The 21,687-nt window shown below is 41.4% G+C and overlaps 2 protein-coding genes across 3 annotated transcripts in view; both read left to right on the plus strand.

Moving 5' to 3' along the window:
* Con (leucine rich repeat protein connectin) overlaps positions 1-21,687 on the plus strand; it is a 181,964-nt gene that overhangs the window by 98,811 nt on the left and 61,466 nt on the right. Inside the window, exon 3 of one of the 2 annotated variants that reach the window (XM_015168332.3) lies at positions 4,316-4,354. The gene's annotated coding sequence lies outside the window, so the exon portion shown is untranslated. Of the gene's footprint in view, positions 1-4,315; positions 4,355-19,742; positions 20,171-21,687 lie in introns of those variants that run through there. The other variant, XM_002060029.4, reaches the window with a different exon arrangement.
* LOC6636562 (ubiquitin-conjugating enzyme E2-18 kDa) lies at positions 14,862-15,667 on the plus strand. Its single transcript, XM_002060030.4, has one exon. It carries the CDS (start codon positions 15,113-15,115, stop codon positions 15,647-15,649), a length of 537 nt encoding a protein of 178 aa, XP_002060066.1. The 5' UTR covers positions 14,862-15,112; the 3' UTR covers positions 15,650-15,667.

The raw sequence follows: 21,687 nt of genomic DNA on the forward strand, positions 1-21,687 counted from the left end.
ACGCATTGTGCTGCGAATTTCTTTTTTAGCGTTCTTCGCCCTCAACAAGTTTATCGCAGAGTCAACTCCAACTCTAATTTACATAACCACGCAAATTAGTTTTGCGTCTGCTGCAGTTTTTATCAGCAACAACAACTGGCCCCTACCCCCCCCCCCCCCCTTCCCCTCTCTCCTACAACTTTGTCACGGCTGTTGGCTGCTGCTGCCGGGCACTGCACCCCCTCCCTCACCGCACTCTGATTCTACTCCCCTCCCAACTTAAATTTAGTTGCCAAAGTTATTTAAACTTTTTTTTAACCGCCACAATTTTTTTTTAGTTTTTTTTTTGTATTATTTCTCTACCTTATTTTGCACTTTTCCAAAAATGAATTTCACTAACTTTTTGGCCAGCGCTCTTGCCAGCATCTGTATGGAGACACACACACAGCCATACACCCCCAAACACACACACACACACACACTCAAGCCCTGCTTGTCTAGCAGTTAAGACAACAATTCATTTAACATTGAAGCGCAATTTGTGATTTTTTTACGTTTCTTTTTTGTAACAAAGTTTTTGCTAATGGCTCATGTGCACAGTGGATAACATTATTTCAGGCGAAACTCCTATGCAAATTTTACCAAAAATAATCATCGAAAAATAAACCAAACGTAGGCTGAGATATATTTAAGTGAGGCAACCAGTCAGGCAGTCAATTGAGCAGGGATCTGGCGAGCATATGGATGAAGGATGTTGCGTGCGGATTTATGAGTTGGGTTGATAGCTTTTGAACATTCCCATTTATTACATACCTATTGCTACTATTTTATGAATTATACTATACAAGAGCCGACATTCTTCAGTTATGGTTAAAAAAAAGCAAAGCAAAAGCAGCAACAGCATCCGTCGCCAGGATCCCGGCTGACCTTATTTGAGAGGGGCGCCTCTAAAGGCTACACCCTGGTGACCTATCTACGAAGCGAATCATTTAAATACCTCGTTCCCCTTTTTTGTGAATATTCCATCATTGTAACAATCCCTATATGTTAATATAATATAAGTTACATGCTTGTAGCTATACCTTCTTCTCTCATTCATTGTTAGAAATTACAAGTTACAATCGATAAATTTAAAAAGAAAAATAAACCTCGATGAGAGCTTTCTACAGGCCGATAGAATGTTAGACATCTGTTATGTGACAGAACAGATGTTAACAGAATAATACAACAATAGCTGAGAGTTGGGTTCGAGCTGCTCCAGCGAAGACATGCGTGTGATCCTCTAAGAACGGAGATGTATCCTTGTGCCGAAAGCTAACCAAATTTATCAAGTGAATAAAATCGAATGTATTCAGATATTCAACTTAAAGAGGTTCGCATGATATTAGATGATATATCCACAAAATCGATTCCTAGACATGCATATATGCCAGCATGTCAGCGAACTACTTTGATAATATTCAAACAATGCCAGTGGAGGGAATATTAGATAAATGCCAAGACACACAAATGGCGCATACGGCAACAGCGACCTTAACTAATAAAATAATTTAAAAAGAAAAGAGTTTTCTCTTGCTTCACAATAAGCCAGCAATAAATATGTTTGCGATGATGCCTAATAATAGATAATTGAACCACTGTGCTTTGGGGGTAGCCATTGTTTTAATGTTTGCCAAGTTTTATGTGGGTTTATTAAAGGCTTCCCTTAACTGGCCGGCTGACTGGTTGGCTGGGAGACCGTACGAATAGCTGTAGAACTGGCCCCCGTGTTGGCCGTGGCCCGACTGATTGGCAGCTGAGAAAGTTTATTTTGTTAATGGGACGGCGGCAACAAACTATTGGCTATGCTGGGGCTTGTGTTTTGGACAGCATGGCTAATTGAATTTTTTATATAAATTATACAAGTATAAACAGATACGGCTGGCAGGGCCGGCGGGGGTTCGCACTACAGATATCCATTGATAGCGGGCAGATACATTTTACGAGTGCTTTGTCGCTTAACCTTAACCGAGTTCTTGTTTTCTTTCTAACCTTGCTGGTCGCTGCCAACTTTAAATGGAATCACTTCCTGCAATTTCGCAGCGAGTTGACTAAGGCGGAAAAAAATCAGCCAGCGACGGTCGGAAGTTATTTTTGGGTACGTGCAACGTGCAACAGAAAATGTTGCAAATTGAAAGAAAAGCTCGACTCGAGTCGGGAGTCAGACGTTGCGGTGGGCCCTGCCCAGCCCCAACTGACGCCCATATGCTTTTGTTCGGGGCTTTTCCAAATTTTTCCTCTTTTTGCGTACATTTTTTTCTTTCTGGTTTTTATTATTTCTTTTCTTTTTTTTGGGGCGCGCTGCATTCTAAGCGATTTTCTGCGATTCGCTGCAAGTTTTTGCCGCTTGCACATGTGTGTGTATGCGAGTGTGTGTGAGCGTGTGTGTGTGTGGCGGGGCTTGTACTTAAAGTTGTCTATTTGCTAGTTGTTGTTAGTGTCCTGATTCTGATTCCGATTCTGATTCTGTTTCTGGTACGAACCCTGCCCCTCGACCCTCCCCCCTCTCCCTAACCATCCCTCTGTTTGTGTGCCAAGAGCTGCATTGAAAATGAAAATGTTCGCACAGTTTTCCGCACAGTTGCATTTTCACTATGCAGCTTGGCGCGGCTCAGTTACTTGATACAGTTTCTGCTCGAAGCCTTCCCAGCCCCGGCTCAGGCCCCACCTGGGGGGAACTTTTCTTCTCCCCCCTTCTAGCATGTTTTTTAGCTTTTTGTGTGTCGCCTTTGGCAATGTTTTTTTATTTGTGCTATTCATGTTGCTGCTGCTGCTGTTGTTGTTTGTCTCATCTAGTCAGTCGTGCGCTTTTGTGCTTTCTACTTATTTTAAATGCGTTATCTGATTTTTTCGCTCGCCTCATGCAACATTCAAAAGCACGAGGCAAAGAGTTAAAAGTTGAGATTTTAGATTTTCCATCGGTTTCGGTTTTGTGGCGCACACTTGTGTGTGGGACGTTATCAAGGATAACAGCTGAACTCTTAAAAGAGACCATTAGGACACTCATTTGGAGCTTTAGAATAATTATGACTAACCGAATAGCATTAACGAGCAATGCAATGAGTACTTTTCATACGGGAAACTCCCCCTTCAACTCAATTTCCCCCAACCCTCGCTCGTCTCAGGCAAAGCCCGCAATTAGCTCACAAACATGAAGCTGCATCAATCACACAAAGCAGCCTTTCCACAAGCTGCAATGGCATCTGAAGCAAAAAAAAAAAAAAAATACAAATACAAACTACCATTGATGGCCATGTTGTAGCAGTCGCCACGCCCCCCGCCCCCACTTTATGCCACCCTGTTAATCCGGCAAGCGCATTTGCCAGCGTCATTCATGCAGCTAATTTGATTTTTTCCCTCTTCAGACAGAGTCTGGTGCGCCTGAATATCTGCTTCGAGGAAAATATTTTCATTAGACATTTTGTAAATATGAGCAGCTTACTGTGCGCAGATTGCCAGCTCTCGGGCAATGAGAAATCAAGCCAAGGATGCCGCATCTAAGCAAGCTGCCCATTGATGTTGACTTGACGATGACAAGACATTGACTAGACTCGACTCTGAAATGACAGTCGAATGACTTCATGTTTCACTCCAGCAGCAACAACATCAAACGAAAAATAAATATGCAGAAACTTGAATGCTCTCACTATGCTGGCTTTTTTTTTGCATTTCATTAAAGTCTTTTACTTCAGAGTTTTGAAAATATGTTTGAAATTAGCAGCATATCGAATAAAAAAACAAAAATAGTTTTCCTCCAGTTTCCCATCATGTGGAAATTAAACAAAACTAATTAAAACAAATTGTAAATATTTAGAAAATAATAAAATATTCTCATCGCTTGTGCTATGCGTTCAACAACAATAAATCAGTCAATCATTCAGCACAAATTGTAGAATATATTTTGTTTGTGTAGTTCTAATTAATAAGCATCTTTCAAATTTATTTACCAATCATTCAGTCACTAAAAGAGACTAGGTTACGAATCAATCGGTTAATCAAGCAGAGAAAATTGTAGAATATATAAAAATGAGATGCCAATCTTTTGTGTATTTAGTTCAAGTTAAAAACAATGTTATTCACATTTCTATATCAATCAATCAATCAGCACAAATTGTAGAATATATGAATACAAATCTGTTGTTTATTAAGCTCTAATTAAATAGCAACTTTATAGATTTCTATTTGAATCCTTATATATTGCAAATTGAATAAGCTATTCGAAGCATCCTCAAAGACTTAAAATCCTTGCACAAGTGCGGCAATCTAATTGAAGTACATCAATGTTTTTTCATTGCAGCTCTAACGACACCCAGGCGAGTGTGTGGAAAAAAAAAGGGTAAGTCTCTGGTGTAAAGATGCACAGTTGTGATTATAGTTTAGTTTGGAAGTGCTTATCGGGGGTTCTGCCACACACTTTTGGCCAGTTTGTCGGAGGGCTGAGAATAACTGTTGCCTTTGCTTTTAATTAGCACGTGGAAGGCTGTCAAGCAAACAACTTGGCAGCTCAGTTTCTGAGTTTCGGCTACGTGTTTTCATAATTAAATGAAAATTTTCCAGTAATTTTTGGAGCGTAAATACAAAAGGCAATCCTTACACTCGCCATGCTTAACAGGAGGGGTGTGTGTGTGTGTGTGTGTGTGTGTGGGAATATTTTTGAAATTTCGCACGTGTTTTGCGCTTTGCCGTTGTTCTTACGAATTCGTAAATATTCATTACATTTGTGTATTGTTCCAAGGTTTTTCATTTTTATTCGTTTATTCTCGTTCATTGTCGTTTTTTTATTTTAATTTAAATTTTTGTTCGCTACGCACTTGAAGATATTTGCATAAGGCTGGCAGACCGACTCAGGGAAGTACGAGTACAATAACATGTTTTTTTGCATTGTTTACTTTTTAAACGGCGGCTGTTGCATTTTTAATTAGACAACGATTGACCTTCGGGGCATGAATTCAATGGCTGGGTACTTCCTGCCACCGGCTTATGGATCATGCATGAACCACATCCTCCCACTTCCACATCCTCTCCCCGTCACAAATTTGTTGCTGGGAATGCAGCAGCTGCTTTAGCGCCTCAACTATTGACTCAGCCGCTCAGCTCAAATCTCAGAGCTCAGCGCTGCTGCTCTTTGAAACAAAGTCCCATTGAAAGCAGGCATTACAGACACTTGTTCAAAGCAGAAGAGCAAATGAAGAAGCTGCTAACGCTCTGGACTCGGCCATGGACTCTGTGCGCCACGCTCATCAATGATATTAAGCGAACTTAATCCTTTTACATGCTCCAGCTGGGCGCTTTTTACTACACTCAACGGCGATGTGGCCACCAGCATCACCAAAGTCAGTTGGCAGCACTCGCTCATACACTGAGAGAAAATATCTAAGCTTAGTTAAGGGAATGCGACTCTGGAGCTTAGGTCTTTGAGCATCGAACTATCAAGCGGAAGGTTGCTGATTGAGATCTGGTCGTAATTTAATATTTTTATAAATATTTATTAAATTTGTTATTATGCGCAGACAATTAAATTGAAATAATTATAGCAGATAAAAGAAATTTTAAAAAATAAGAACTAAATATGTAAAATCAATTACTTTTACATTAAATTGTAAACTTTCTTCTATTTTCATTATTTTGTAAACTACAATTTTTGTCGTATTTATTCTTTGTCAGGTCCCTCGCAATCCCTTTCACAGCGTGCACAGCTCAAAACCAAGAGATTTATAAAGAAGCTTGAGACGAAAAGTTAATTTAATTAAAAAATAAAGTTAAACGATTTCTGTCAATTCTTCTTGCCTAAAAGTAAATATCTTGCTTCATAATTTGTTAAAAAGAACCTGTTTTTTGAAATGTGGTCCCATTCAGAACTTTTTGCGCCTATTTATTTAACATATTTATTTATTTAAATATGTGCATTTTTTAAGTATGTTAAGTATTTGACAATTTTTTGTTTGTTCTGTTTATTGTGACATCAAGAATAAATCTCACTTTATTAAAGAATATTCAACTACAAAATGTACTTTAAATTTTAAGAACTTTTGTGATTTCTAACTACTACCCCTAATAATTAAAGCAGGCGCTTTTCTCTAAGTGCAGCACTTTGCTTTGTTTGGGCTTGCAATGGAGCCGCGACAAGCTTATATATTCTTTTGAATAAATGTGTGTGTTGGTGTGTGTGTGTGTATGTGGGTGTGTGAGTGTGTGCGCGCATGATCCACAGCCACTCATAACTTTTTCCAGCGTCGCCATCGTTGCCGCCTTTGGTGACTGGCGAATGCGCTTGAAAAACTTTGTACAACTTTAAGCCGCTTACAAGCTTTGCGCTCTTAGCACGCGTCACGCCCTCAAGCTCCTCCAGTGCCAGCCCCTTGTCTCTGGCCACCCACCCACATGCCTACTCGTTCACAGCTAGTGGTATGCATCTTGCCTTCTGCCTCACGATGCATTGGTCAAATTCTTACTCATAGATTTCTGACGCTTGCATCGCACTGAATGTGTGTGTGCTTTTCCATTAATTTTATTGAACTGTGAGCAGTTTTCTTTATTTTCATATCCTTTTTTTTTTTTTTTTTTGTTGGTTTATGCACGTGACCGTGGACGCGACATAAAGAAATGTGCAAAAAATTCAATTAACCAACTCGTTCAGCGAAGCCGCTGACCACATAAAAAAAAACGTTCGCTTTAGTCTTTTAGCTTTAATTGAAATATTTGTAAGCAGCGCCAAATTAAGAAGTTTTCTAAGTGAATCTGAAATATACATAAATATTATTGTGGCCTGATTTACAGTTGAAAGGAGCAAAGTTAAAAAAAATGTTTGAGCATTAATTGGAGATGTGTTAAGCAAATTTTCTGGAAAGTCCAGGAAAGTTTAGTTTTATTTCGTTCTGTCTAGAGATAGACTCTTTGACAGAGTTCTTTAAATCAAATAAATCATTGAAATTTCAAGTACACTTTAAACTTGGTTAATTGTTTTCAAAAAGATTGAAGATTTGAGAATTTGGCTAATAATTTATTGGAACTGTGTTTTACAGTTTTAAAAGTATGCTCTACAACTTGTTTAATCGTTTTCGAATGACACTTACGAATAAGCACAGACTGAGACTCAAACTCAATATTTTTCACACTCACAAATGTGCCCCAAGAGCGCATAACTCTTTGAACGTGTCTCTGTGTGGTTGTGTGTGTGTTGGTGTGTGTGTGTGTGAGTATGTGTGGTCCAAAAGCAAATTCTACACATGCCGCACATTGTTCGGCAGCCTTTTTTCCGCTTTGATTTATTGGCATCCTTAGGCCAACCGCCTTAAATATTTTGCCAAGCCCGCCAGGCCAAGGAGCAAAACTGACTGACTCGGCCGGGAGCGGAGCGTGGGCAGCGGGAGGGCGGGGGTGCGCGAGGGTTAGGGGTTTGTTTGCTGTTGACCGGTTGCTTGGTCGGTTCGTATCGGTTGGCTGTCCAAATCACGCTTATTGAATTTCGTTTTAGATTTTCCCTTTATTATTAATAGCCTCACACTTCAAGCCACGCACTTAAAACCAACCAGAGAGAGGGGAAAGAGATAGGAAGAGAAGGAGCGAGTGAGAGGGGGGGCGGGGGGCGAATTTTTAAACGCTGGCGTACTTATTTGGGGCCCCGAAAAATATTCGGTAAGTGGCCAAAACATTTTGCGTCGCTGTCAAAAGAAATATTTTAAATCATTTTCAGTTTTTTGGCCCATTTCAACTCTCGCAAATCCCGCTGTGGCCCATATATAATAATATTCCTTCTGTGCCTGCTTAGCAGGGTTGGTGGGTGGAGGGGGAGGTATGGCTTTTTTGCGGGGCGGCGTTCCTGTTGTGTCAGCCAGGGGCAGATGGTTTTTATTAAACATTTTATGATAAGCACACACAAATGTACAAAAAAACACACACAGACACACGGTTGCGTTTTTATACCCTGTAATCATTGTAAATAAGTAGGCAGGGTATGATGGCTTTGTGGAGATTTGAGTAAGAGGCTGTAGATAGATTCTCCGAGTCCAATCTATCTCATTATTTATTTGTCTGTCTATCGATATACCGTTTTTGGACTTTAAACAATCTAGAGCTAGAGCTTTGGTATTCATGCTCTTGTATTATATACAGGGATCTAGAATATTTCACTTACTAGAATAGTTCACCCTTTGGGTATCTCCCCCTTTTTAACCTACTTGCTGCTATGTTCAGGGTATCTTCTAGTCAAGTACTCCCTGCCAGAGCATTTCTAACTTGTTTTCCTTTGTGGCCGCCGTGTGGCTTGTCCATTGATTTGGATGCCTGCCGCAGTTGCCGCATAAGAAGCGATTTATTTTATGTTCTTCTTGTTTATTTTCGGAAGCAGATATCTGGGCACATTGCTTTGAAGTTGTCTTGGGCTTCTGAAATTTGAGCTTTAAATATAAGCACTCAGTTACTTGGCTCGGGCAGCCAGCAGCTAAGCCGCAAAGTTGTGGGCTGTGGCATTAGCTGATGGCAGATGGTTTTCCTTCCCAGCTTCATTTGAGCACTTAAATTGTCAGCAACAGACGCCGCGAAATGCATGCTACTTGTTTTCCAATTAAACCTCAGCAACAGGTGAGTTACGCCCCCTTTTTGGGTGAGTTTCGCCTTTTCGCTGGCTGCGAAAATGCAATTTAATGCAATAAGCGAACAACCAAAAAAGCCTCAAGAAAATGTTGGCGCACGCACACAACGTTGAAAAGTCATTAAGTACAAATGACGTTGTCGAATGGAACAAGAGTGCTCAATTTGGGAGTGCTCAACTAGGAGATACCCAGGATTCTGAGCTGAGCTGACGTTACAATACTTCTTCTTCCCATTGCTCCTACATTATTTATGAAGAACTTCGGTGCTTATTGTCCGATCTCTATGAAATTCAAAGCATAAATATGACATATAAAAGTGTGTGCATCCCAAGGAGCAAGGCTCTATCTTTAAGATCTCAATCTCGTTATTAAATTTAATGGGAAATGGGAAATAAATGGTTTAGTCTGTATTAACTATACAATTATTTGGTATTCTAACTCAGCTAATTTTCGAGTAATGCTTTAATAATCTGGTTTCCTATTTTCGATATTCATTAAGTGAGTCCAAGAAATTGACAACAAAATTGCTTTTGTATTTTCCCGGGATCGATTTTTTTACGATGTGGTTCCCATTTATTGTATTATTATCTTAAATGATAGGCTTAATTAAAATTATTTTTAATTTTCACTTAATCTTACTTAATCCAGATGAAGAATCAATATACTTTCAATGGCCTGGCAAGCCTCGCTCTGCCTGTAACATTCACAAGCATCATACCCTCTTAACCTATTTACAATGGATGCAGGGTATTTAAAGCAAAGGCGACAGGCCCAGGCTCAGGACCAGGCAAGACAGGCAGGTCTATAGACGCCGTTTGCAGTAATTGCACCACGTTTGAGCGCAGCTAACTGCATATTGAGACACACCTCCCCCCTCCCCATTCCACGTGTGTGTGTGTGTGTGTGTGTGTGCGTGTGTGTGGACTTGTGGGCGCATTGGTTGGATGCCTGTAGAGCGCTCAGTTTGCATTATTTATGACAAAGTGAGCCCGATTAATCCGCACTCAATGGCGAGGCGGTTGCCAATGGCGGAACACAAAAACCCATCCAAAAGCCAGTTGCTGTTTTTAGAAGTGGTTCACTTGGCAGGATTAGGAACCAGTTCGCAGCAGGGCCGGAAGCAGGCAGAACAGAGAATACCTTAAAAGGTTTACCTCGTCAGTAGAGTGTGGTTTTGTGCTCTGCTCAAAGGCAGTCCGTTGAGTGTACTCTGATCTGTTTCTTCCATTAGTCAACTAATTCGAAACAGTTTTGAGCAGAGTCAAAAACAAATTGTTTGTGCATCGGCTTATGGTTGGAATCAATGTGGCAAGGCAAGTAATTCGTACGATATCATCTGTTAAATGTTTAATAAAGACTGGCTTTAAATCGGAAGATGTGTGGAATATGGGTAGATGTGCTTGATTAAAGCTTTTAGAAGGAACAATTAAAAGAAAGAAAGGTTAGCTTCAAACCGCCAAAGTTCAAAAGCCCTTGGGACTCTGCTTAATAAAAGATTTAATATATAGTAGCCCGATATCACCTATGTGATATAGCGATACGATTTCTCCAGTTTTGACAGAGGAACAGACGAATGCAAAGTTTCATGGCAATTGCTTTAAATATGAGCGACTAGCTTGTTTGGAAAAAGACTGAAGCTCAGAGTAATATAAATCGACGGGGCTTTTCATGCCACTCATAAATATATATGTATATAGTTTTTAAGCACGCATAAGTTATTTTCTCTGCATTACGCGTTCCGTGACCCTCTTATGATATCGTCCTAGCCGGCAGGCTTCTAGCTTCTAGCTGATGCTACTTTTATGATGGTTCCATTAACAGCTGCTCTTCAGCCCTGGAACTAAATTTAAGCTGCCGCAGTCATAGGCACAAGGCGTCGCAGTCTCTACGTGTGTATGCCTGTATGTGCCCGTGCCTGTATGCGTGTGTGTGTTGTTGTATGTACTTTGCTTTTATTCACTTCATGCAATTTAACATTATACGAGCTTTTCCCCTTCGTTATCGTTATCGACTCCGTTGTCGTTGATGTGCTGTGCACTTCACTGAAGGCATAAATAATCTGTTGTTGTTGCATGTGTGTGTGTGGGCGTGGCTGTGCGTCCTTGGATGCCGCCAATTGCTTGATGATAAACCATACATAATTAATTTAAATTTAAGCAACACGAGTGATAATTTCTTAATGAAAATTTATACGCAAATTGTGGCAACTCCCCCATATCCCTTTCCTCCACCCTGGCAACACAAAGGGTGGCCTAAAACGCGTCGGACATTGTCTGCCCGAATCAATTAGGCACCTTTAATGTTAATCGCTTCATATATCACGGCCAAAAAGCAACAGTCGACAACAAAAGACAGCCCGAAAAGGGTCGATGACAGGCCGAAAATGAAAGAAAAAAACGAAAAAGAAAAGCCGCACGCGACGTTTTTCGCGCCAATGAAGAACGCTCCACAGTGGAGCAAAAGCCGTTGAAAGCCAGTCGAAAAGCTGAGCCGCAGTGTTAGAGTGCGATAAAAAGATTAAAGTGCACACATGCAAAAGGGGGCTAAGTGAGGGCGGCGCCAGGCAAAAGCACGTTAATTCACACACATAGGCAGACAAGATGCATACACACACATGGCTTGAATCCCAGCACAGCATGTGAGCAGCCAATTGGTAATAGAAAATCGGATCAGATTAGATTTAATGCGGCGACTGCTAATTTTTGGCTGATTTTTCATGGCCATAGAAAAGTTTTTCGCCTTGGCGCCATCGACATGGCCAAGCCTCCGGCTCCAGGCCAACGAGCTGTCAGCGGCAATACGCCGGCAATGACAGCTAAACAAATGACAGACACGCCGGCAGGCACTGGGGGGGTAGGGCAAGGGGTTGGCAAGCGGTAGAAAAAAAAGAAAGAAAGGGAATTGGGCTGCGGATTGAGATTGGGAATGGAACTGACAGCGGGCGCGACTGAAGCTGCAGGCGCCCAACAAACACACATACCCACATAGAAAAGAAGCAAGTGAGAGTGCGCATAGGCCCGAATGCTCGTCTAAGAGATACCCTACAATCAGCACCATTCTTCCACACTTTATCCAGCCGATATGCTTGTTTTTCTCATTGTCTTCGGTGCTTAGAGTGAACTACTAATGCACAAGGTTCTAGCTTTAAATATGCCTAATTTTCGATTTTGGTGCCAAGAGAAATTTTATGTATTTATTAATATACGACAAACACTATCTACAATCTATAATATACACCAATTTTGTGGTATCTTGAGGCTCTTCAAGAAAGACGGAGACGGCTGTGTCGACTCAGTTCGTCGTCCAGATCAAGAATGTATATATTTGATTGAAGACAAAGAAGTCTTCTTTTGCCTGTTACATACCATTTTAGAAACATCTGATACTCTTTCTACCCATTTTCAAGGGTTGCAGAGTATAAAATACACCCATACTCATGAGAATACATTCAGAGAAAATTTCGTGAACTTTGCACTCAAGTCAAGTACAAGTGTTCACATAATCCCGCTAAAGTCGCAAATTTTAAGTCTGCAAACGAAATTCGTAATTGCAGACCTATTTCTCTTTAATCCCAAAAGTCTCAGCGACTGGAGTACTCAATTTTAAGAGCTTTTACTGAGAAAGTCTTACGCTTATTTCAAGTACTCGAACTCTTACTAAAAGTATTTTGTACTTAATCCTTTCCTCCTATTCTTATCTATATAAAATTTATACTAAATATCTAAATCAGCACTGACTTTTTTTTATTTGAATTTTTCTTATAATTTTTTGAGCTGCCATTATTTCTGTCAGTGCGCGGCTAGATACACACGCATTTATATGAGTGGGCGCACGGCGTCATCTACATTTCCGCTTCCGGCTGTTTATGCTAAAAGTATGGCGGATGCGTTGATGCCAGGCAGCTGACAACAACCGCCTTCCCTCTCGCCAACCCCCTTCTCCGTCCCTTAAAGCGACCCCCATCGCGCAGTTTAGGTCGACGGACGCCTCTGCGTCCCGCAGCGCTGTCAGACGCCTTGGCTGCCACTTTTTGTGATGGGCATTTATCTTGTTCTGCTTCAAGGTTGGGTATTTGGCCACTGACATGTTATCGATAATACTGATTAATCGGATTTGTAAGTGTTGTAAAACACAATAGGGAATGCCATGAAGAGGCGCCTAATTCAGCGGATCGTTAAGGGTAGCTGGTTGTATATTCACCCAGATCCTGTGAATTTTTTAGCCAGACATATCCTTGAATTGGGCATTAGGAAATGTGTTAGGAATATTAAGAATAAACATTCATGGTCAGTATTAAGTGTTGCTTTGTCTCTCTATCTGAGTGTTGACAAGTCTCTTAGATATAACTTGGCTGAGATTCGTCAGCCTTCTTGGCAGAGTGTAAAAGTTGGCTGGATCGACACTTTGTTTATATAGTTGTCTGAGGAACGAATTAACTATTTTTAATCCTTTAAATATAGGAATCGATATTCATTTACGAACTTCACATTCTGCGATTCCATTAGCAAGTGTCAAATTCGAAATTCGAATTCGGGCGAATGCCAAATTTCTTGCAAATGTGAAAAATGTGGTTCATAAAGGCCAAATGTACAGGCAAAATGTTTCACATTCGCAGAAAATGTAAGAAATGTTGACAGTGGAATTAGGCTATAACCCAGCATTGACATATATGCACGGCTCAATGGCACACACTTATCCTAGGATTTGAATCGGATATTTTAACAAATAGAGCTTTGAATATCTAATCAACATTAGAATACTATAGTTCTAGTATAGTTCTAGGAATCGCTCAAAATTAAGTTTTATTATATCTGCAAGGGTATTCAAGATTCAGTTACTCGTAGTTAACAGTTCTTTCTTGTTTTCCCAACACACACAACCAAACACAACCACACACACTCTTATACATACATATGTATATCCTAATTACGCCTGAGACGCCCCGTTACGCACGTCATGCTGCGTTTCCGGGCCAAATTTCCATGGCCGTCGTCGTCTCTCGTCTCGTCTCGTCTTGGTTTCATTTACATGATGATGACATACAACATAAATAATTACACACACGCACAAAGAAGAAGAATTTGTTGTTCGTTTGCGTCGCATATTTTTGATATTTAATTTTCATGTTTTTGTTATCAACCTTCCCATCGGAGACCAAAATAATATGCTGTAAGTCGAGATGAGGTGGGTTTCGTTTGGGATATATGGGCTGGCTGCGCTGTCAAAGCTTTGCTTTCCTTTTGAGTGGGTTTTATTATGCTTTTTGGCAAAATCTTTACATATTTATGAGTCCGGAATACGCTGGAATTGCGATGGGACTTGTGTGTCTTCACCTGGCCACACCTGTTCAGCTAATTGAAAACTATAATGTCAATGGCAATCACATCACGGCGCCTTCTGCTCACCCATCTTCTGCAGCTACATGTTCTATCTGCGCCAAAAAATCTATGAAAAGAACCTGCCTGGACACATGGCATAACCCGTGTGCATAATTCAATGCACAGATAGAAAATACGAAGAGCGTACTTTTGCGACTTGGCCAAATACATACTATAAAACGGCTTTGGATTCCGAGCATGAATTGTATCGCCAACAAATGGAGCAAAAGAAATGCTTGGGCAAGGGTAAGGGCCGCGGGTGGGAGCCGCGCTAGAGCCTTTCATCTGTTTCAATGTGCCATTGCTTGCCCAGTTGATCCTAATGTACTGCTGTCAGAGCCTGTCGACGTCAGGCGGACTCTTAAAGCGGCTATTTCGGGGATTAATGTCAATGTGAAAGGATTTCTCTAGTTTTTTTTTATGGATATATGTAGATACTCTGTGCGCCTTGAAATTAGTTATTGCGAGGGTATATTGCGGTTGTGTGTCTGTCTGTAACAGGCAGGGAAAGACATCCCTGAGTCTATTGGAGATTTAAATACTCCCGGATAAAGTGCCGTCCATTAAATCGATAAATATCGGTTAGCTTATCTTCGAACTTATCAGAACAGATAAGCCAAAAATCTTGTATGTGCATAAAGTACTTTCCATACTCTGTTTATAACTAGCCCTTGTTTACAAATTTGATAAATGTCGATTTCGCAGTCTATTTGTGCGAGCATATCTTCGAGCTTTCTTTCTTTAATGTGGATATATTATTGTATATTCTCTCGACTATTTCGTATTCGCAAAATCGATATTCAGCTAACCTACTTAGAGCATACCGCAAAACTTTTAGGAACTGGAAAGCAAAAAGTCAAGCATTTTATAAAAAATTTGTTCACAAAAATATATTCCATGACGTGTGTTTGTTTGCTGAGCAAAGAATATTGCCTAGTCGGTCACATTATCTCGCTTTTTCTATACTTTCCTGCTTTTGCTTTTCGCATGCTTCGACGCCAAATGAACTCCCAGCCTAGCCTGCCCCATACACACACACACTCATAATAGAACACTGAGAGAAATACTTTAGACAAAATTGTACAGCTTGAGTAGAGGCAAAAGTAAACAAAAATAGGCGCAACCATGAAGAAAGACGATGCCATTATGGATGGGCCGAAGCGCATGCAGAACGAGCTGAAGCAGATGATGGAGCAAAAGCAGCTCAGCCAGCTGCAGCTGCTGGAGCCCGAGAAGGACAACATCTACAAGTGGTATGCACTGCTGATGCCCAATACGCCGCCATACGACAAGGGCGCCTTCAAGCTGGAGATAGACTTCCCCAAGGAGTATCCCTTTCGGCCACCCATTCTTCACATCAACACGAAGATCTATCATCCCAATATCAATGAGCGCGGCCAGGTCTGCCTGCCCATACTGGAGCCGGAGCACTGGAAGCCTACGTCGCGCATCGAGCACGTGCTGCAGGTGCTCATCGCGACCATTAACGATCCACAGCCCGATAATCCCTACAACGTGGAGATAGCCGGTCAATTTGTGAACGATCCAAAGAAGTTCTATCGTATGGCCGAGGCCTGGGTCGATCGCTACGGCGAACATCGTCCCACGGAACAGGAGCTGGCGCGTATTGCCCGTCGCAAGAAGAAGGCGGCAATGCGTTAAATAAATTAATGCCTTTTATTTTCTGTGTAGCCATTGAAAGTCTGGAAGCCTTGAATTTTTCTCAGTGTATCCATTAGAGCTCGTGCTAAAATCGCATCTCCAATTGATTTCCACTTAAACGTGCCTCGAGGCAGCCTTTCGACTCAGCTAATTGGCGGGCTCTATTTAAGCAAATAGGCCGCATTAAATAAGCCAAGATGCAGTCTAAATTCCACTTTCCAATGCCCAAGCTGCAGTCTAGCTGCGAGATAAATCATTTGCCTCAAAACGGCATCCCGCGGCGCACAGCGGGCATAGGCTAGAGAGGGGGTCAAGGGAGGTAAAGGAGGGGTAGGAGGATTAGCTTCATCGTCATTGTCATTGTCAGCGGCATCATCAGCATCCACATCCACATCCGCATCAGTAGCAGCAGCCGCAGTCGGCTGTAGTTAGTTTTAGATGTTCTTATACCCTGTACCTCTTGAAAACGTTTCAGTTAGGGTATATCGCAGTCGTGCAAGTGTATGTAATACGTAGCAGAAGGCAACAGTGGATTATGGATGTCAGAAGAGACTAGACATAAGCGCGGGTTCCTTTTCAAAGGTCCAGATAGCTATATTTATTCATGTTCAAGGCAAGCGTGTTAATCTCAGTGACAAAGTACCGAGTATCGATTTGCAGAACTTAGAAATGCACGGAAAGAAACCTGGGCCCACATGGATTTTTATTCAAAGAATTGTCTAGTGCCTGTGGCTACAGGGTATTCGGGCGCCGTGCACAGTTTCATGGATCTCCTTTTTAATGCTTAATCCAGCTTAGCCAAGATCTGAGCAAAAGCTTTCCCTCTTATGACAGCTCTTCTCTGTATACAGGGTATTTGTGCGTCGTACACACTTGCCAAATCGCAATTTAACTTGTTTTATAGTTGCGCTTAGGAGACGCAGCCTTAGCGTAGAAGCCGCCGTTGGACGCACGCGTCAGGGCCATATAAATTTTGCTGCCATGAATGAATCAACTTTACGAACTTGGACACATGCGGATCTGGTTTATGGGCCCACCCACAGACCAATCTCTGTGCGGCACTGCATGTGTTTTATGGTGGTTACTAATGTGCCTCTGTGTGTATGGGTGTGTGGGTTTATGGGTGTGTGGGTGTGCGTGTGTTGATATGTGCGACTGAGTGACTGGCCCAACTTGAGCTTGTCAACGACATGTCCTGTGATGCCACCATAATTATACTAAAGGCCACACACACCCACACACACATAAAGAGAGAGAGAGAGAGAGTCACAGTGCGAGCAAAAGATATTTGTATCTAGTTTCTTTGCTGGATTTAGTGTCTGGCTTAATGCTGGTGTCCAGAGCAACCATTGTCGTGGCAGGAGATGGATTACCATGGTGCTGCCCACCAGCTGGGCAGGGCCGTGTGTGAGAGGGTGACAGAGGGGAGGTGGGGGAGAGAGGGGAGGTTTGTTTGGGGGGCGTATGTCTTGTTATAAATGCCTCCCGTCTGATTATTATCACCTTGCACAGCAGAGTGGGAGAGAGAGGAAGAGAAAGCGAGGGCCGGTGAGTCGCAGAGCTGCAGTCATTGACACCAGTGCCACGCCCCCTTCGGCAGCCAGCCTGACGCTGACAGACAGACAAACAGCAGCGGCTGTCCCATTCAAAAGCGAGCAAATTAATCGCACTTTTTGATTAGCCAAACTGCAGCTGCAGCTCATCCGAGTGGCAGTTTTTTTTCATGCCTCCGACTAGTTTTGAACCTGAATGGAGCCCCGGCCGGGAATCCTGTGGCCGTTGCCTTGGTTATCCCGCAGCCTGGCCTGGCCTGGCCTGTTTTTGGGGGCATAACTCATTAGCGCCTAATTACAGTCGGCGGTTGGTTTTAAATTAGTTTCGCGCTGCTCAACAAAAATCTTTGCACATTTTCCTGATTAGATTTCGGAGTTTTTGAAGTGTTCGCGATTTGGTCGCTTTTAATTCCCGCTCACTAAAACTGGGAATTTAATATATTTATATTTCTTTAAATAAATGTGAGGCTGGACAGAACATTTCCCAATTGTTGCCAAATAAATTTCTATGAAAAATATGTAAATTGAATTGTTTTATTGTGAAAACCATAAAATAATTTACAAGCCGCAAATCAATTTCCTAGATGGGCAAAGTTTTTGTAATAAAAGCAAAAATCTATTTATTGGAATTGGAAAATATATGCAAAAATCTTTTAAGCCTTACAAATTGTATATAATTTATTTGAGCGCTAGAAAATTTGTAAAAAACCATTGTTGAATATATATTTCACACTAAATGGTGGAAAATACATTGGATATCACACTATATGAAGAAACTGCCCCTGGAAAATGGGAAAGTTTGTATGAAAAACAGGCAAATTTTCTTCTCAAGAGCTTCAAGTTCTATTGCAAATATAAAAACTTTACGAAAATAAGTTGCAATGCATTTAAAAAGTTCCATTTATGGAAAATGGATAAAAATCAGACTTGGTCTTTTATATAAAACAATACCTTTACCGTTAGTTGGATATATTGAAATGTAATACTAGGCTCACACTCACAGGTACACACTTGAGCCCCGCATAATCCGTCGATTAGACTTGAAACTAGCCTTCAGTCACGCTCGATGCACTTTCTTATAATCGCATAATCCTCGCCCCGGCTCAAATGCCAGATTTTTGCAATTGGAGCTAACAATTTAAGCCGCAATATCGATTTTCACTTATGCATTATTTTGTGAGCTGCGAACAATTTACGAGCTACATAAAACGTGCAGCTTATAAGCTGCATAATTTATATTTATATATTTATTTATGTGCGGATTGATAAATAATTGGCCAGCCCATCGCCCTCCCCCCCCGCACCGAGAATTGTAAATTCATATTGAGTTGTGTTCAATGGGGCAAAGTGCTTGCAAGTAAATAAACCAGCTGCTGGCCAAGAGAGATAACTCACGCGATAAAGTGAGAAATGGGGGGAAAATTGTGGAAAATTGTTGCCATTCATTGTGCTTCTTCTTTAGTTGCCGTTGTTGTTGTTGTGCAAACCAATAAAATCAATTAAAAGGCACTCAACATGCAAACAATTATATGCAAATTCATTTATACACGACTTCACACACACACTAACGGACACACACACACACACACACACACACACACACACACACACACACATGCACTTAAGGCAAAGTCAAAGCGTGCAGAAAACGATTTTGTGCTCGTATTTGCATAAAAGCACAACAACAACAACAACAACATAACAAAATAAACAAGCAAAAACTGCAAATAAATATATAAATAGACGACACCGGGAGACGGGGGCAGAAGCACGGCCAAAAGAAGCCCCAAAGTCCTGTGAAAGACCAATGAAAAGCTATAGACGTATGTGCGTCAAAGCCAAAGGCAGTGGGCGGGCGGGTGCGGCTGCGGGGTGGGCTCAAACTGAACCTGTTGCGCGCGAAACAAACAACAACAATGCGCACACAAGCAACAACAATAGCAACAAAGAGCAAAATGAAAGGCGAAACGCTTTAAGGGGCCGCACGAAACGAACTGCACATGAAACGAAACGAAATGGAAACGAAACGAATTGTATTGCTCTCCCGGACCGGACCGCAGCAAGGCAGAGTGCTATTGAAATGCAGCTGGCGACAAGCTGCAGCCAGCTGCTGCAAATTGAATTGAAAGCGTGCCTTCAACTTGAAGGCAAGAGAACAGTAGTAAAGAGCATTGAATATGCGCCGCGCAGGCGTAGAGAACAGAAGCGAAACGCAGGCCAGCAACAGTTTACAGTTGCAGTTGTGACAAGCAACGTTGCCTAGAGCAAGAGCAACAATATAAAATGAAAAGCCTAACAGCTCAATTGTCCTCTGCCGGGGATGGCAGCGCGTGCTCTCTCTCTCTCACTCTCTCTCTCTCGATTGCGTTACCCGCTCTTCACGCGCTGCTAGCCGCGCTCTTAAGCGAGCTGGTTACTTGCTTACAGCTTGTCGAGCCGAAGTCGCACGCATCGCGTTCGTGTGTGTGCAGTCGGCAGTGCGGCACGAGCGGCTGTTAAATGCCTGGCAGGCTGGCAAGCAATCAGTTCGTATTTAACGCTCGTCGTGCACGCAACGTGTGAACCTCACAACAGCAGCTCTGCGACAAGTTGTGCCGAACGAATGGGAAGCGAATAACGCTGTCATTAGTCTTCGTTAGGCGGTCTTTGTGTCAACAACGTGTTGCTCCCAGTGTCTAGTGTCTGCTGGTACGGTGCGTGTTGCTCGTTAGTCTCAGAACTGAGTTAAGCTTCGACTGTTACCGTTAGTCGTTTATCACAACGGCAAATAGAAACAAAGTGTTGCATACTTAAAGAGCGTTTCACTCGAAGGTGTTTCTGTGTGTGTGTGTGTGTGCGTGCGTTTTGCAACACTGTGCAACAAGTTTGCAACTTTAAAGTGTGCCACAAATACAAGTGCAAGTGTGAACTTTACTGAAGTGTCTCCGAATTTTGCGTGGAGAGAGCATCCAGTCGGTCGGCGTTGCAAGTAAGTGCACAAATGCGCAAAGTTAAATAAAAGTTGAATACATAGCCTGCTTTTTGGCGCATTATTATGCGCTTTGTGGGTCAATGGACGCGGCCGAAGCTGCGAGGCATGCAAATAATAAAATAAGTGGGGGGAAAAGGCGAAAACAGAACTCGTTGAAAGTGTGCTAAAAGCAAAAATAAACATATATATATTCAAAAAAAATTCTACTCCTAGAGCAAAATAAACAACGAATTTTCTTGTTTTCTTGCGGGGGCAATAAAACACTTGAAAATTCTTGGAAAATTAAATGAAAAAATACAGATACAGATTTTGGCGTGTTGCTTTGCGTTTCTGTTTGTCAAAGTTCTATCCACAAATTAACTTTGACTAAATTCAATTTGGCATATCAAAAAGAAAAGCGAAAGCGAAACCCCAAATAGAAACCAAATGTAATTTACTGTGTACCCTACTGTAAAGAGCTGTCCTCCTCCCCCCCTCCGCTTCCTCCTCTGTCCACTGACAAATTACAGAAATTCCGTTTTTAAAACTCAACATTAAGCTAGGTCCTGGCTTGGTCCTGGCTAAAAACCCCATCTAATAGACTGCGTATGCGAAATGCTCGGAGCCAAAAACTAAATCACTGTCAATGCGGTCGGAGATTCTGAAGCCACACACACACACACACCCACACACACACAGGGAGAGTGGGAAGGGGGGCGGTTGGCAGAGAGGGAGTAAATCACAGCGGCTGCACTGGCGGAGACTCGAGCTGGAAACTATTGTTAGGCAATGATTTGCAATTTGTTTGAAAAATGCATTTACAACCGCAAAGACAAACAGAAGCAGACCAAACTGTTTGCCCCGCAACACAGCCAAGCCCCATGCCACAGCTTCGGTCTCTGCCCCTGCCACACACGCACATTTACACACACGCACATATATAAACATTCTGACTGGGCTTAGCCGTGAGCAAATAAAAAGCATAAACAAACGCACAAACTGAAACAGCTACAGCAGCAACATTTGCAGATACAAGTACAGTGAAGACTCCCTAACCGAAATGAGAATGGGCAAACATGCCCTCTATCTTTTTGTAAAAGAATTAGATTATTTAAGATATTTATCAAAATGAAAAGTGTGGAAATTTGAATGAGAATGTGACAAATATTCAATACAAGACAATTCAAGGCCATAAAAATGGCATTCAGAATTTTAAAAAAATTTAACATAATAAATATAATTATAAATCAGACACTTTAAAAGTAGAAAAAGTTTTAAACAATTATAAATAAATGTTGTGCACAGATTATTAGAAATAAAAATCGTTTAAAAAATATTTTAAATTAGCTGAAAAATTAACTAAAAAACCATCTGCAATAATTGTATATTAATATTATGAATTAGTTAGCAAATTTATGCACACACAAATGGAAAGAAATAAAGTTGAAGAGTTGTTTAAGAAAATTATGAGCTAGCTGAAAAATTTGCTCAAAAACGATTTGCAAAAATAAACAAGTTTTTTAATAAGAAAAAAC

The sequence above is a fragment of the Drosophila virilis genome, chromosome 3, assembly GCF_030788295.1.
Source record: "Drosophila virilis strain 15010-1051.87 chromosome 3, Dvir_AGI_RSII-ME, whole genome shotgun sequence".
In the NCBI taxonomy this organism is placed as follows: Eukaryota; Metazoa; Arthropoda; class Insecta; order Diptera; family Drosophilidae; genus Drosophila; species Drosophila virilis.